Here is a 15579-nt window from a genome sequence, read left to right as displayed (position 1 = left end):
ATGGAATGAATCGTTGGAATGGGGGCATTTTCAATTATGTTTTATTGTTAATAAAAAAGGATTGACCTAATACTGAACTTAATTCATTTGATCGCACCTCCAACCGTTGTAATTCTGTTTTAATGGTGCAATGTTCTCTAAAACATTTTATAATTACATAGTTTTGGAGTCAAACTATTATTTAAATTCAAAAGCTTTCTATTTTGCATTAAAATGCTATATGGTTTATGTTCATAAACATGTGTTTTCGTTAAATGTCGAATTGTATGTATTGTATTGTAAATGGAATCGATCATTTGCCCTAAATGAAAGACTAGCGGATAAAAATTGCTATCTATATTCTATGTGCAACAAACGGACCATCGATGAACGAACTAGGATCATTTTCCTGTTTTGAGACATTGATTATTGATTGTTTAAAAATGTTTATTTGTAAAGACTAATATGTAGTCACCTTTATTATTCTTAATAGTTTCAATCGGTATCCACAGTAGACGCATCCTGGTTCAATTGCGCCTCTAACTTGTTTGTTTTCTTATGGGTCGACTCGTTTGTTTGTAACGTCTGGCCATTCGGGGACTCGTTCATCATTGGCTCCATGTGATCTTAACACAGATTTAATTGGATATTTACATGAGTTTATACACAAGTTAAAAATGTGCACATACATTTAATATTAAGGTTGATTAACCTTTCTTTTAAATGAGTTTAAGTCAATAATGTAAAAACTCGTTCTCATTGTACTTTCTTCATTTGTGTTATTATCATTATCATTATTTTCGTTTGTCAATTTGCAAATGGCTTTATGATGCTGTAAAACGGTTATAATTTGCAATGTTACTCATGGTACAAACGTTAATTGTAAATACTGGGAACACTTATAACTTAAGCTACCTAATTTCACAACAATAGATCCCGGTATTTTACAATCATTACTTGTGTCTTTAAACGCTGATTTAAACGAATATTTTGAAAGAAATACATATGCCAATTAAAATCTTTAACAAATGGACGACATGAAGGGAGAATCATACATTTCACTCTAGCTGTAGACATTTCATATGCTATTTTATTATGTAGTTCAGGCTCGAAACTTCATATCGCTACCAAAACTTTTAATAACTGTCTCGTCCACTAGTATGAAACGATCGTGGTTTCGGTCGAGCTGGCGTTCAGAACCTTTGGTATCTTGATATCGTTTGTAACCTCTGAGAGGACTGTCTTGCGACTTAAATTCCTAGAAATAAAACACAAAAAAGTGTGTAAAATATAGCATTTGATTTAATTTAAGATTTGTGAAATGATAAGGAACATGTTAGACAAGGAAGCACGCATGTGTGGTAATTGTACAAAACATTGACTGTTTCCGAATTTATACCAAATCGACAACAAACTGCCTAATGCAAAACAGTTAAACTGTTTACTCTTTTTACACGTCAGCAATCGTCATTCCCCTATTAGCATATATATGGTTCGTGCTCTGTGAAATGGGCTTACTTGCATGTGCGTGAAGTGTCGTCCCAGATAAGCATGCGCAGTCCGCATAGGCTAATCAGAGACGACACATTTCGCTTTTATGATATTGTTTGTTTAAAGAAAGTCTCAATTTAGCACAAATCCGGTTAAGGCGGAAAGTGTCGTCTAAGATTAGCTTGCGCGGACTCCAAAGGCCAATCTGTGACGACACTTTACGCACATGCATTTAACACCCTTTTCACAGAGTATGGCCCATATATAGCCAGTAACTGCCACATAATTTGCATATAGTTGACACGAAATTGTGATGCATATTCTACTTTTGTTAACTTTTGTTAACATACATGTGCATCGCTGCATTATGATGAAAACAAAATACTCGGACGATGTCAACGATTTCTTAAGATATATATAGATACATGTATATATATCTAACAAAATATTTCGGATTTTGTAACTTTGATATGTTTAATTTATGCATAAAAAATGCGGTAGCAAAGTGAAGATTTTGAATTAAAATATTAAGGCACTAGGAATGCACACACGTGTACAGACATTTAGGATAACCTGATTGACAAACGAACTAGAAGTCGACGAAGTGGATGTGTACATAGAAACTGTCCAAGTAAACATGCATTTTAAATAGTATTAGTATTGTACATTCGAATGATAGAGTGGTAAGATTATCACTGTCTTTACATAATTAAAAAAGGACACTTTATACCCAACTAAACAAAATGACGCTACTACCTTCATTAAAATTTTCCTGACTCAAAACTATTATATGTTTGAGAGTAAGAAGTTAAGGGAGTTCAGCTTTCAGAACGTATATTTGTATATTTAACGTACCTTTTTCAGTAATTCACCCACTTTTTTGTACTGTTTTGACACAACAGCAGTTCCAAAATCATCAAGTTCAGGCCAGTTAGCCACAAACCACAGTTTTAACCTGTTAGTCAATCTCTCTGAAAAAACAATGTTATACAGTTTAAAGTTTAGTTATACCTTTACAAGCCGAGTAATCAAACTCTTGTTTGTGGTACGCATTTAACGTTGTGTGGTGTTATAGATTTCCAAAATTACACAACTTAATCCCATTTCTCTTATGATAATATATTAGAACTACTTTCAGGACTTGCGCGGCTGTTTAAATTAGTTTTTGCTACACATATAATCTGATAATGTTTGGTAGTTTGCTAGAGAAACCTTTAAAATTAAATATTACTCCATGGTGTTAAGTGTGTCTCATTTCTATTAGGCATTAAACAACATGATTAGTTCAAGGTCAAAATTATCAAAATTTTACTAAAATAGTGCGAGAATTGTTGCAAATAAGGAATGCGTATAAATACATTTAAATATTCAAATTATTGTTGATTTCATACCAATTCATTATTTGTGTTTGGTTAAATAAACAAATCATATAGCATTTTTGAAATTCGCAAATGAAAAGTCCTATCATTAATATGTATAACATAAGATCATTTTCATATGCGTTGCCTTCCCGCCTATTGATTTTATCCGACTAAACAAAATGGATCATGTATCGGTTATCAAAACATTTTTTTTCAATTGTTTAACCAGGGAAAATAAAAATGAGAGAAAATAACAATATTATTTGCATACATGATATATAATAACTTATATTGTCGTGAGATGTTTTGAATATATGATCTTACGACCCGCCTTATTCTGAAGAAAGCTATCCGTTTAAAGTGTGTCTAACTTGAGAAACATAATTATCTATTTGATTATAAGGATGTATCGACCGTCTTCTCGTAATTCAAGACATGCCTTGTCGTGGCAATCACAATACATATTACATTTGAGCAGTGCAATGATTATATCAGATTCTAATTGTGCAGTTTAGGGACACAAACTATGCTAGCTTTTTAAGATTGTATTTCCCTGTTTTTGATATCCATTTCTTTGTTTAATTTGAATATTCAGAGAAAAGCAAACACTTAATTCGCAACCAGTTTTACAATAAAAACACCTTTGCGCTAAACGAAACTGCCACTTACGTCGTAAAAATTGTGTCTCATTTGCAGCATAATATATTTTTATTTTCAAATGACCAACATTTCTTTTCCGTGGATATGCTGTTTATTAGATTCAAAAACATTTCTACATTACATGTATAAATGTGAGACTAAACTCTATGAGTATGCTTTATAATACATGTATTAATATTAAAGAAATGATTCATTGAACAGGAAGAGTGGAACAATGGATTTGTTTTGCATGTCAAAGACAGGAATTATTTTACCATTAATTTAGAGCCGCACGAATTATTTCACCATTAATTTAGAGCCGCACTTTTGACCGAAAATCTTTATATTAGTAATACGCAAGATATTGTGTTATGCCGCATAAGATTGTCGAGTACATGCAAATCAGAAAATCATGATCGTTGATGGTTTTTTAGGTGCGAATTACATTTATATATGCACTAAAACTATAAATTATGACATTAACAGTTTAGGGTTTCTACGCGACAGAACATTATCAGTTATCCAGTACAGAGTTCTATTGTGAAGTTAGAAAAAACTAACAATCGGCTAATGATCTAAAAATTAGCCGGACTTTCGCAGCATCTCAAATCATATACTCACACATAAAACATATCAATATTTATCGAGCCAATAAACTGTGCATAGTGGCAACAAAATTCGAACAGACGGACACCAATACTACGCAAGCAAATAAATGGAAGGTACATACATACTAAGTGCATACTGCATTCGTCGTTTATTTGATTTCGTTTGGAGTTGGTATATCATTTAAATAAACAGATGGCAGAATAAGCAAATAAACAAAATCGGTTTTATTTACAACAGAAACACAAGCCATTGACGTATCATGGAATATGTAAACGCTTTGCACAAGTTTGCTTGTCGCATGATCGATTGCACAGTACTTTTTAGTAGATATCGTTTCAATACAAAATATAAATAGTTTAAGGCGAAAAACTTCAAGACATAATATCATCGGTTCTCCGATAAATTTACATTGATTCCATTTATTAAATTGATACATAGATGCTTTATGGAAAGCCATTTTTAATGATGTATAAATTCTTTAAACAATAATTGAAATCAAGATATTATATACTTGACTGGCCTAATTACGATCAATAAGACTGAAGACACCAAAATAATCAAGACAAATTCTAGAGTTATACTTTGATACTGGTGTATCACAACAGCTCTATTGCCTATTTTTTGCCTTATAAGTCTAATGTTTATATTAACGGTATGTCTCCTTGAATATATGCACGTATCACAATGGATTTAAACAATGCAATTATCACTGTCCAAGTAGATATGCATCTTTTATCTTTTTTACATATTTTATATATTCATTAAAGCAACGAGAAGATGCGTTTCGGAATAACAATGAGCATTTCTTTAAATGCGGATACGCGTTTCTTTTATTAAAACATTTTACATGTAATAAAAAGGACATAATGAATGTAACAAGTTTCTTTGACGTGATATAAATGGTATTTACATACCAATTTTCATTTTGAATTTCATAAAAATGACGGGAAAACTGAAAAAGTTTGCAAGACTTACCTACAAAAACATCATTGGTTACCAAACCATTAACAGATCGATTGTTATAATTGATATTTAATATTTGAAACTATTTTGATACATAGAGTTAACTTAATTTGTAAAGATTGATAAATTGTACGTGTGTCTTCTATAACAATAACAGGATGACGAATTTTGCTAATATACTTACTAAGAGAAACTTTAACAACTGAAGTTTTACTGCAGTGCAAAGTCAGACCACACGCTTTGATCACGAGTGCATTTTCATCTTTCACGCTCAGCACTTTCCCAAATTTACCGAGTATCTGCAAAGGAACAAAGGAACACATAATAAACATGCACTATTAGGACGGTCGTATATATAATTTGTTGTTAGGCAAAAATAACAGAATACGTAAACTCAATAAAAGGTAGATAGAAGAAACAAATATGTTTTTTTTTATTCATCGCCAATCGTAATAAAGCAAACCGCAAACAACAAAACCCGTAACACATATACAACAAATGCATTCTCTGTGTATTATATTTCATATTTTAATAAAATATGGAATACGAATATAATAGGTTGTGTCTTGTGTTGGCCTTTTCTATTATTGCATTAATGAATCGCCCTCGGAGTTTTTTTTAAGAACCACATATAGAGCGCGAAGCGCGACACGTATTACTATCCAGGTGGTATTGACCCTTTGGTATGGACTTTTTTAGGTGACACTATCAATGCTCATTTTTGTGAGATGAAGCAGATTTTTTTTAAACCTACACCTACTTCTGTTCCATTAATGAAAATTGCACACGGATGCCAGTAAAAAAAGGAAACCAATGTTAATAAAATGAACTATGGAATATTTGGGGGTTACAACACAAAATCATAGATAATGGTTATTTGGGGTTATAACACAACATCATAGATAATGGTTATTTGGGGGTTATAACACAAAATCATAGATAATGGTTATACCAGTATCCTTTTCTGTTTTGATTAAAATAATCGGCCAATATTTTAATATTTACAGTAGAAAAAAATCGTTCCATTTTACTTCATTGAGTGCCTTTTACACTGAAATTCCCGACGCCCTTTGATGCTTTGCATCAATACGTATCTTGTATCTGTCTGAAATGTTAAATACTAAATGTCAACGGAGATCTTATAATTTTTGCAAAGATTTTTTATCTCATTTACAACGCGTGGTTTCCGTACATAAACAAGTAACTTAAAAGTCTAGTCGAATCAGTATAAAGCCTCAATATCGTGAAATTATGCTTTAAAAACGATGGTTCCTACTAAAGAATAATATATATATATATATATATATATATATATATATATATATATATATATATATATATATATATTACCATCAGACATTAGATTAAGTGCGTGTTCGTTTAATGCCTGTATATATTACAAATGTTTTCAGATGTCCGTATGAGTACTGTGTGCAATGTATTTTATTTTTATGCGTGATAAGATTATGAACAGATTTGAATTAAATATTAATTTTGACCATATCAAATATATTGTATACATACAGTTTGTTTGAACAACAGTGTTTATGAATACTACAACAGTATGATTTATTATAATGCAAAAGGTCGTATTGGCGTAAATGACATCAATATTAAATTGTATAATCGATAATTTTAGCACACAGTTTTGAACCAACAATGCTTTGAATGGAATTAAAAGCAATTGTTTTAAAATGTGTGTGTTTGTAACGTATGTGCGTCTCTTGTCTTTAATGTTGTTTTGTGGTTCACGGTTTGGCGCTTGGTTAAATAAGTTCATTCGATAATACAGTTTTATTCAAGCTGAAGTTTGTGCAACTGCGAAGCATTACCCTTCTTAACAATATCCTTAGGGACGCACATGCATTCTCGGTAAAAAGGTGATTTGAAAATCAATTGTATTAATTGTATATAACCTTCTGCAGATGTTAACGTATTCGGAAATCATCATTTTTATAGAAGAAACAAAAGATGTTTGACATTTCAAATTGTCATACGACTACATGTTAAACATTGCATTTGATGTTTTCGTAATTCAGGTTAAATGCAACAGTATGTTGTTTCAATTGTTTAAACTATGGCTATTGCAGATGCACGACAAGAAATATTGACAAATAATGATTCACATCATAAGGTTACCAATTTCAAACGTTCTGTTTTAAATTGAATACAGGGAAGGATATATTTCGAAAACGTGTTTCACCATTATGAAAACCTTATACACTGTTAGGTATCCTTAACGATTTGTGTTGTTTCTTTTGTGATTGTGTGGGAGCAGATGTGCATATAAGTGTGCATATAAAGATTGTGTATCCTGAGTTTTCATTTCCAATTATCGGTAGAGATTTGTTATACATGCTAGTACAGCTGAAATAAAACGCAGTTTATATTCGTCAAAAAATTATAAATAAAATTAATACCTTTTTTAATTGAAACGGGAATGCTCAATGCAAATGTAATTGTATGATGCTTAATATTGCACATGTACAACGTCAATAAGGAACGATTCATGGCAAAATTTAAAAATTATCTTTTATAAAGTATAAGGATATTTAGTCAGACAGGATTTTACCACATGCTACGAAGGAATCAGTATGAACGCATGTCTGTCAATAAGTCAGGTCCCAAACTGTTTATTGTTAAGGGATGTTTTAGGCTAGCAAATTAAAAACAATATATGTATTTACCTTCGTCGTTTCTACATCATCACTATTGTCCTGCAGTACCACAATCAACGACTGGTCGTTAGAGATACGCACCAGGTCATCTTTACCAATCTGCTGTGTGCTGCTGATTTCGTCAGCATTAAACCGGAAAGTCTCCATGGACAGGGAACGTTTTGAAGTGTCGTTGTTATTATGTTCAGCTTTGTTGAGTAAGTGCCTACCAAACAGGTCAACATAAATATATAAAGCGCCTAAAATGTACCCTAATTTTAAATACAATAAACGAAATCAATAGCTATTTAACATATACTTGTTGTTCGATAAAGAAACAAGAGTTAGCAAGGTTCTAAAATATAGGCAACACAAAAACAGCCTGGTTAAATGTTTTTGTTAAATTTCCAAGTTGAAAATGCTGGAATCCACTTATATTAATTTTTTATTTACAATGATAATGTTGATAACATTCTTTCCAATAAAAACAAAAACAACAAAACAGATAACGTTTTACTTGTGAATGCAATTCAACACAGAAGATTCTTTTTACAAGTATAATAAGGTATTACCTTACATGTTCGTTATCGTATAAGCGTGGCACGACTTTAAAATCCTTTCGTGTTATATTTTGTATTATTCGAAATGCAGCACAATAATGATAATTAGGAGTAATATGCGCTTTAATTTTTTCGTGTAATTCTACTGTTAATATACAATAGCAAAGAGCATGTTTAATATAGTTAATCACCCCTCTTCTTGTCCCTTTATTACACCCACCAGCAATTATCGCACTACTTACCACCCCAAGCTTGCATATGATACTATTTAACAAGCTGTTATACTAAACAAGTAAGGCTCTTCTCCTGGTGCTCACAGGAACCTCGAAAATAGGCATCGAATGCTTCCTGTTTCTGTTATTGTTACGTTAAAAAAGTAGCCCGAAACGTAAAAAATAAGAACTTACCAGTCTGATAGCAATAAGTTTGCATGTAAAATAAAATTGAACGCAATATTATACTTAATTGATATTATGCAAATTAATAAAAACGTTTTAAAGTTAATCACGTTGATTCCACCATTGTTATATCGATTCAGATAAGGTATGATTAGTTTCTCAAAAGAGGTCGAGTATAAATAACTTTTTGTACATGTTTAATTTAATATCAAGTTTGCTTTTAGGAACATTGACGCTTTACCTCAACAGATGTAATCACTTTCAAATGTAACAGAAAACCGCATTACAAAGTAAGGCTTTTAGTTATTGTTTTATTGTTCAAGAACTTGATGACTAAAAAAGCAGATTTAAGGAAAAGAAAATGTTTTCTTATTTCGGATTATTGAATAAATAAAAACTACGTATAATTAATAATGTCCCTACCATTATTTGATCTAACTTTGATCATTTGCGGACATTAACTTAAACATTAAAATAAAATGTTACAAATATATTATATATATCCATATGTGTCCTTCCCTCCCTCCATCTGTGTCCCTCCGCTCCTCCCTCCCTTCATCCAACCATCCATCCATCCATCCATCCATCCATCCATCCATCCATCCATCCATCCATCCATCCATCCATCCATCCATCCATCCATCCACTTACACACTTACATACTTACTTACTTACATACTTACACACTTACATAATTATATGCATACATACTCTTGTAGAGACTTTTGAAAATGGACTACCTTTCATTGCTGATATCAGTTACATAGACCTCGCCGTCGTCATCAATACCGAACACTCCATTTTTCCGGTCCTGGTCGTAGATTTACAAATGTTAAGCCACACAATAGTTTAATTTATTTACGTTCTGCATGCTTTAAATACCAATATAAAAGTATGTGAGCATAGTGAAACTCGAGTTTATCCAATAGGAGCGATATAATATGTTATTCAATTGAGCGATTTCAAATAATGCAAACCATGTAATAAAATAGACCAGAATTATAAATCATCATTAAAAATATAATTCAATATAATAATGGTTGTTTCTTTTAACACTTATCAAATTATTCGTATAAGTATTGAGCGCATGCTTTTAAGTGAATAATATACGGTTTGGAACATATTTCATCTAGAAGTTTTATTTGAAATGCATTTTTACGGCTGGGAAAATCGCTGAACATATAAGGAAAATCACAACAAAATCGGTAATCAATGGTCAGATACCTTTACAAATGCTTGTACAATATTTGCAAACATGCGTTAACCGTTCATAGATAAAAACACACTTTAATTTGAATACAGTAACAATTAGAAATAATGACAAGTTTTTCCAACATACTCATTTATGAATTGTTTTGGTACGAGATTTGACAAATAAATACACAAACTTATGACGTTTAAATTCTAACACGACATGTTGGTGCTTTCATCCGTTGAGAAAGAAATATTCTTTAATGTTCGAATAGTTTTCGAAATCAACAAACGTCTTAAAATACATACATTGAACATGAACATTTTATTAAACGCAAAAGCTTATGATAATTGGTGTGAGGTAGTTTCAAGATTCGGAATGATTGCGATATAAGTGTCCGTTCAAACGCAAATAAGGCCTTGTACACCAATACAATTAACTTCAATAAATAAAGAAAGCCTGCCATAATAATGCGATTGGTTCACCAAAAAGAACGGTTGTTCAGTTTAACATAGCATACACATGAAACTTTGATATTTAACCTATTGATCTTAAAATATATTAGGGTGAGCGTACTGTATATTACTTTAACGAGAGTTTTTCATGATATTTATAAGTGCGGTAACTTATGTTTACATACAATATTCATGTAAGTTTGGCATTGCACCTTATTTTGCAGGGTGTGCACATTTTTTACCACAGGGGCCTGCGTTGAACAAATTAACAAGAGAGACAGTACATGCATTGAGATAGTGTTATGAGGGAAGAAAGAACATATACAATAAGAACAATTAGTTTGCCCTTCCCAAAGACATTGTCTTTTTGACACCTCGGGATGCGTTTGAACAAACAGTCGAATGGACTATGTAATATCAAAGATTTTGAGACTTGGGAGCAATGTTAATATTGTTAAACTAAAACAGGCAATTTAAACAATTTAAACAATTTTCAACAAGAGTGAAGCCACTTTAGACCCGGGGTTTGATACACACTCATACTTGAATAGCACTTCACCATCTTTCACACCAAATAGTTCGGCCATGTTTGTTGAGAGAAAAATATATAAATAAAGATAAACTTAAGGTCATCAGAAAGTTATTACCTACCTTTTGATCACAAGTCAGTGCATCACTGACTCCTTTCACATTGCCATACTTCACTACTTGTCCAAGCGGTTTCTTTTCAAGTTGTGGCCAGTTATCCTCTAACCACTCCTTAAAGTTTTCAGTCAGGTGCACTTTAATAAAAATGTAGAACATTTCATAAGCTGTGGTAAACGCATGCTATCATAAACGCTATGGGCGACTGGAGATTATTAACCTGTACGTCACCTTCCGGTTATGATAATTATTCCGATTAAAATCCAAACGCATGAAAAATTAAATTTTATGTTATTGAATTTACTTGAAATGTGTTTACATGTTTTAAAAAGGATTATTCAATGACAAATACTAGTACGTGCGTTTGTTAATACGCGTTATTTTTAATTTATTGTTTTTTTATCATAATACGCTGTTAGCCCAATAAATGCGTTTAACATATATTTATGAGTAAACTTACCGAACACGCACGTTAACGAGTAATTCATAATTCTATTTTTACAAAATGTTACGCTTGAATTGACACGTGTTTGCTAAACAGTTTACAAAGAATTGAACTTGTGTAAAAAGTGTAAATATATAGATAAACGTATTGATCGGAACCGCGCAATATAGACCACATTGTGCAAAATACTTGACTTGTAGATATATTTAAGAATACTAATGAATCTAAAACAAAAGGATTGGTAAACAAGTATGTGTTGGTTGGATAGTACACCATAAGAAACCTTGAAGTTTTCCCAATAAAAGGTATTGTTCGTATTTCGTTTTGAAAATTTTTCAGTTTAAAACAGCATATCAGTCTTATTACTGTTTAAAGTAACAAATATAAAATCTTTCTGTGTAAGAAAGTTATTTGCCGGAAATCAAAAGCAGGTTATTCGAATGTGTCGTCCAGTGCTTTACCAATTGAGAAAACCATGACAACGCAACAAGAACGCTAAATGAGCGCAAGTGCACTAGCGTATCTGTGAAACTGTCCGTTAATAGTTAATAACTTAAGACTTGTTGTCGAACATACTGCATTAGGGCACGTCGTCTAGGTGCTTGTTACAATCATAACGGCTTTTAAGCACCGGTGCCGCGTTCGGTATTCTTAAACTTGTGGTCAACGATATTACGGTCGCCAGATACTTCAGAGAATTGATCTTCAATATTTTTTATCAGCAGTCAGCGATATAGATGATTGAACTCCTTTTACTTAAAGTGTTAAGATCAAACCTTTATCAGCAAGAAGTAAGGAACCATGTCATGGCAGGCTATATGTTATTCATCATTTGGATTTGAATAGGACAACACTAACCTGGTAAAAAGTTGTATGTATTTGTGTCATGTTTTATTCAGAAAACACGAAAGCTTATAATAGTAGATTAATTTGGGAACAATGTGAGAATGTCATGGCAGGCTGTATGTTATTCATCATTTAGACATGTATAGAACAACACCCACTTGGTAAAAAGGTGTATGTAATTGTGTCATGTTTTATTCAGAAAACACGAACGCTTATAATAGTAGATTAATTTGGGAACAATGTGAGAATGTCATGGCAGGCTATATGTTATTCATCATTAAGACATGTATAGAACAACACCCACCTTGTAAAAAGGTGTATGTATTTGTGTCATGTTTTATTCATAAAACACGAAAGCTTATAATAGTAGATTAATTTGGGAACAATGTGATAATGTCATGGCAGCTGTATGTTATTCATCATTTGGACATGTATAGAACAACACCCACCTGGTAAAAGGTGTATGTATTTGTGTCATGTTTTATTCATAAAACACGAAAGCTTATAATAGTAGATTAATTTGGGAACAATGTGATAATGTCATTGCAGGCTATATATTATTCATCATTTGGACATGTATAGAACAACACCCACCTGGTATAAAGGTGTATGTATTTGTGTCATGTTTTATTCAGAAAACTCGAAAGCTTATAATAGCAGATTAATTTGGGAAAAATGTGATATAATATCGTTACATGCTGACCTATTGTGGTAAATTATTTTTGAAAATGCCCGGAAAATGATAATTGTGCAGTCTGTTTATACTGTTTAATTCTCTTTTTAACGAAGACTTTTATTTGTGGCCTTAACACGTGATCTATGTTCACTGGACTAGCATTGCGATATACCTTTACCATGTGGTGTGATATTATGCACGTTATTGAATGATGAAAAAGGTGAAACTGTTTAGACGTTCGCCGTTACCATATGGTAAACATTATCGGCAAATTATAGAGGTTATTGGTAAATGTCGAAGTTAGAGTCCGGACAAGCTGGTATATAACCGAATTAGGTATTTTGTTTCTACGTGTGACATTGACATTAATGTTAGATTTTGTTTGACGTGACACGTAGTCTGCTCTTGTAGGTAATTTTAAAATAAACGCCCAACGAAAGGGGAACAGACAGTACTAGGTCAAACAGTTTAACACTCCATCTATGACAATCCGGTATAATTGCTACAATTCTTAAAATTGTCAGTTGGCTATGAAACTTGAAATTACAGTGAGTTGCTTTTGTAATCAAGAGTGACAACATATTGTAAGCTCAATAGTGCAGAGCTATTTGAGTGTAATGCCAGCTGACCAGAAAAGATTTCGCGATAAAGAACTCATTAAAAAAAACATACGTGAAAAGAGTCAATCAGAAAAAAGCACCCAACCTACCATGCCTTTATCATTTTTTGCGATTAACGATGTGTCAAACAAAAGGTTAATGGGTACATTTTTAAACTTATAGCACTTATGTTAAAATGAAAGAAGAAAGAAAGTCTACAGCATAACTGTCCGAAAAATGGGTTCTTTATTTTTTAAATTATGCTGAAAGTTAATGATAATAATATTACCTATGTAAAATTGATAACATGAAACACTTACCGATGGATACTAAAGTAACATCTGTTCGACAGTAAAGGAACTTATCTGCGCCCACTTTGATTGTCATTTCACTTTCTGTTGGCTCTTCCACTATTGTACCAATTTTACCAAGTGTCTGCAAATTAATAAAACAATACTAAAACACAAATGCACATTTTGTTGTAAAAGGTTATGCCCGTGTTTTAAAAGAATAATCTATATTTATAAACTTAAAAACAACTGCACGCGATTGTTTTACCAGCAAATATACCTGATAATAGTAGTGATGCGTGAAACTATGGCCCTTGGGACCTGGTCAGTTGTGACCAGAGATTTAGTTTGGTCTGATTAACATACCAAATACATAAATAAGCGCTACCTGTCATAATGTTTCAGAGAATTTGATATAGTTGATATAGCCTGTATAAATTGTTAGTCATTTCAGCACCGGTAATCTGACAGATTTTATCCTCAGCACAGGATTCGCACAAACAAAACTGTGCAGAACATGCAGTGCAGCATGCAAAACAATAACAACTGGAACGAGTGGTTTCAGAGAAAAACAGTTACTAAAAAAAAAACTCTTCATATAAATATTCCACGTGAACCCTGCGGCGCGGCCATTTTGGCACATGGTTGTGTTTTCGGACAGACTAATAAACGGATGGAAAAGGCAAACATAAACTTAAAACAAGAGGAAATCATACGTTAATATAACGTTTTGAGTTTTAATTAATTTTAAATCGCCCATATTATGATTGTCTCTTTAGCGCTATTTGAATTGCAAAATCGTAAAGAACAGTTTATCCATAAACAATTTAGTTTAAATGTATCTAGATTGCATCGAAAGCCTAAGGCTTATTTGAAGCGCTCTCGAGTCTTTTATCTTGGGATTATAACCAGAACTTGGTGTCCATGGAGTATATCTAAAGGACGTTCCCACAGTGGGAATCAAACCGATGACCTTCCAGTCGCTTGGCGGAGGCGATATCCACCTCGCTACGGCAACCCATATACTATTTAATACATTGAAGGATAAGACGAACTAACCTGTTTCTCATTTTCTTTCCAAATTCCATTGTGTTCAATTTCCTTAGCTTCACTGCGTATTAAAATGATGTCATCTTTAAAAAATGTTGGAGAAATTGAACCACCAGTAAGAGTGAACGTCCTTCTGAAATAAAAACAAATAATGACATACAGTCAATAGAAATGTTGCATGCAAATGTTAGTTCTATCTGGTTAAATTCCTGGCAAAATCACTATTTTCTAAGAGGGTGATATATTTCAAGTTGAGTGTTCCTATGAATATTGACGTTATAGCAGACTAAATGATGACACATACGGTACAGATCAATTACAATATCAACGATAATTATCTGAATTAAACTACCATTTAAACTACCATTGTGTTAACGAAGTCAGCTCTTGCTCCAATGGATATTGTTTTCCAAAGTTATCTAGCTCTGGTTCGATAACTAATGAGCCGTAGGCCTTTATAAACGTTTACCGCTTGTGTTCGCACTTAATATATACTGTAACACTAAATATACACTTGTAGACTAATCTAACGCAACACGCACTTTTTTTATTTCAACCCTTTTTAAACTTGATTTATCTCAGTTATGATCAGTTATTAGTCAAGATAACATTCTGAGAAAGCTCACATTGTCATTATAATGGTATCATTCTTTTACTCAATTAACGCCTTCTTCTGTTTCTTTTTTAAAATTTAGATTCCTGTATTACTGAACATGTTGTCATA

At 32.3% G+C, this 15579-nt stretch overlaps 1 protein-coding gene across 4 annotated transcripts in view; it reads right to left on the bottom strand.

Moving 5' to 3' along the window:
* Positions 1-15579, bottom strand: part of LOC127849623 (uncharacterized) — a 100602-nt gene that overhangs the window by 976 nt on the left and 84047 nt on the right. For 3 of the 4 annotated variants that reach the window (XM_052382359.1, XM_052382360.1, XM_052382363.1), the window contains 9 exons: positions 14865-14988; positions 13836-13950; positions 10956-11086; positions 9398-9468; positions 7730-7925; positions 5227-5341; positions 2326-2441; positions 1035-1237; positions 455-605 (listed from right to left, as the gene is read on the bottom strand). In XM_052382359.1, the coding sequence (XP_052238319.1) occupies positions 1082-1237; positions 2326-2441; positions 5227-5341; positions 7730-7925; positions 9398-9468; positions 10956-11086; positions 13836-13950; positions 14865-14988 (1024 nt within the window). In that variant the 3' untranslated portion in view covers positions 455-605; positions 1035-1081. Of the gene's footprint in view, positions 1-454; positions 606-1034; positions 1238-2325; positions 2442-5226; positions 5342-7729; positions 7926-9397; positions 9469-10955; positions 11087-13835; positions 13951-14864; positions 14989-15579 lie in introns of those variants that run through there. The other variant, XM_052382362.1, reaches the window with a different exon arrangement.

The sequence above is a fragment of the Dreissena polymorpha genome, chromosome 11 (assembly GCF_020536995.1).
Source record: "Dreissena polymorpha isolate Duluth1 chromosome 11, UMN_Dpol_1.0, whole genome shotgun sequence".
Lineage (NCBI taxonomy): Eukaryota > Metazoa > Mollusca > Bivalvia > Myida > Dreissenidae > Dreissena > Dreissena polymorpha.
Note: the sequence above shows the minus strand (reverse complement) of the source record. Positions and strands in the feature narration are given on the sequence as shown.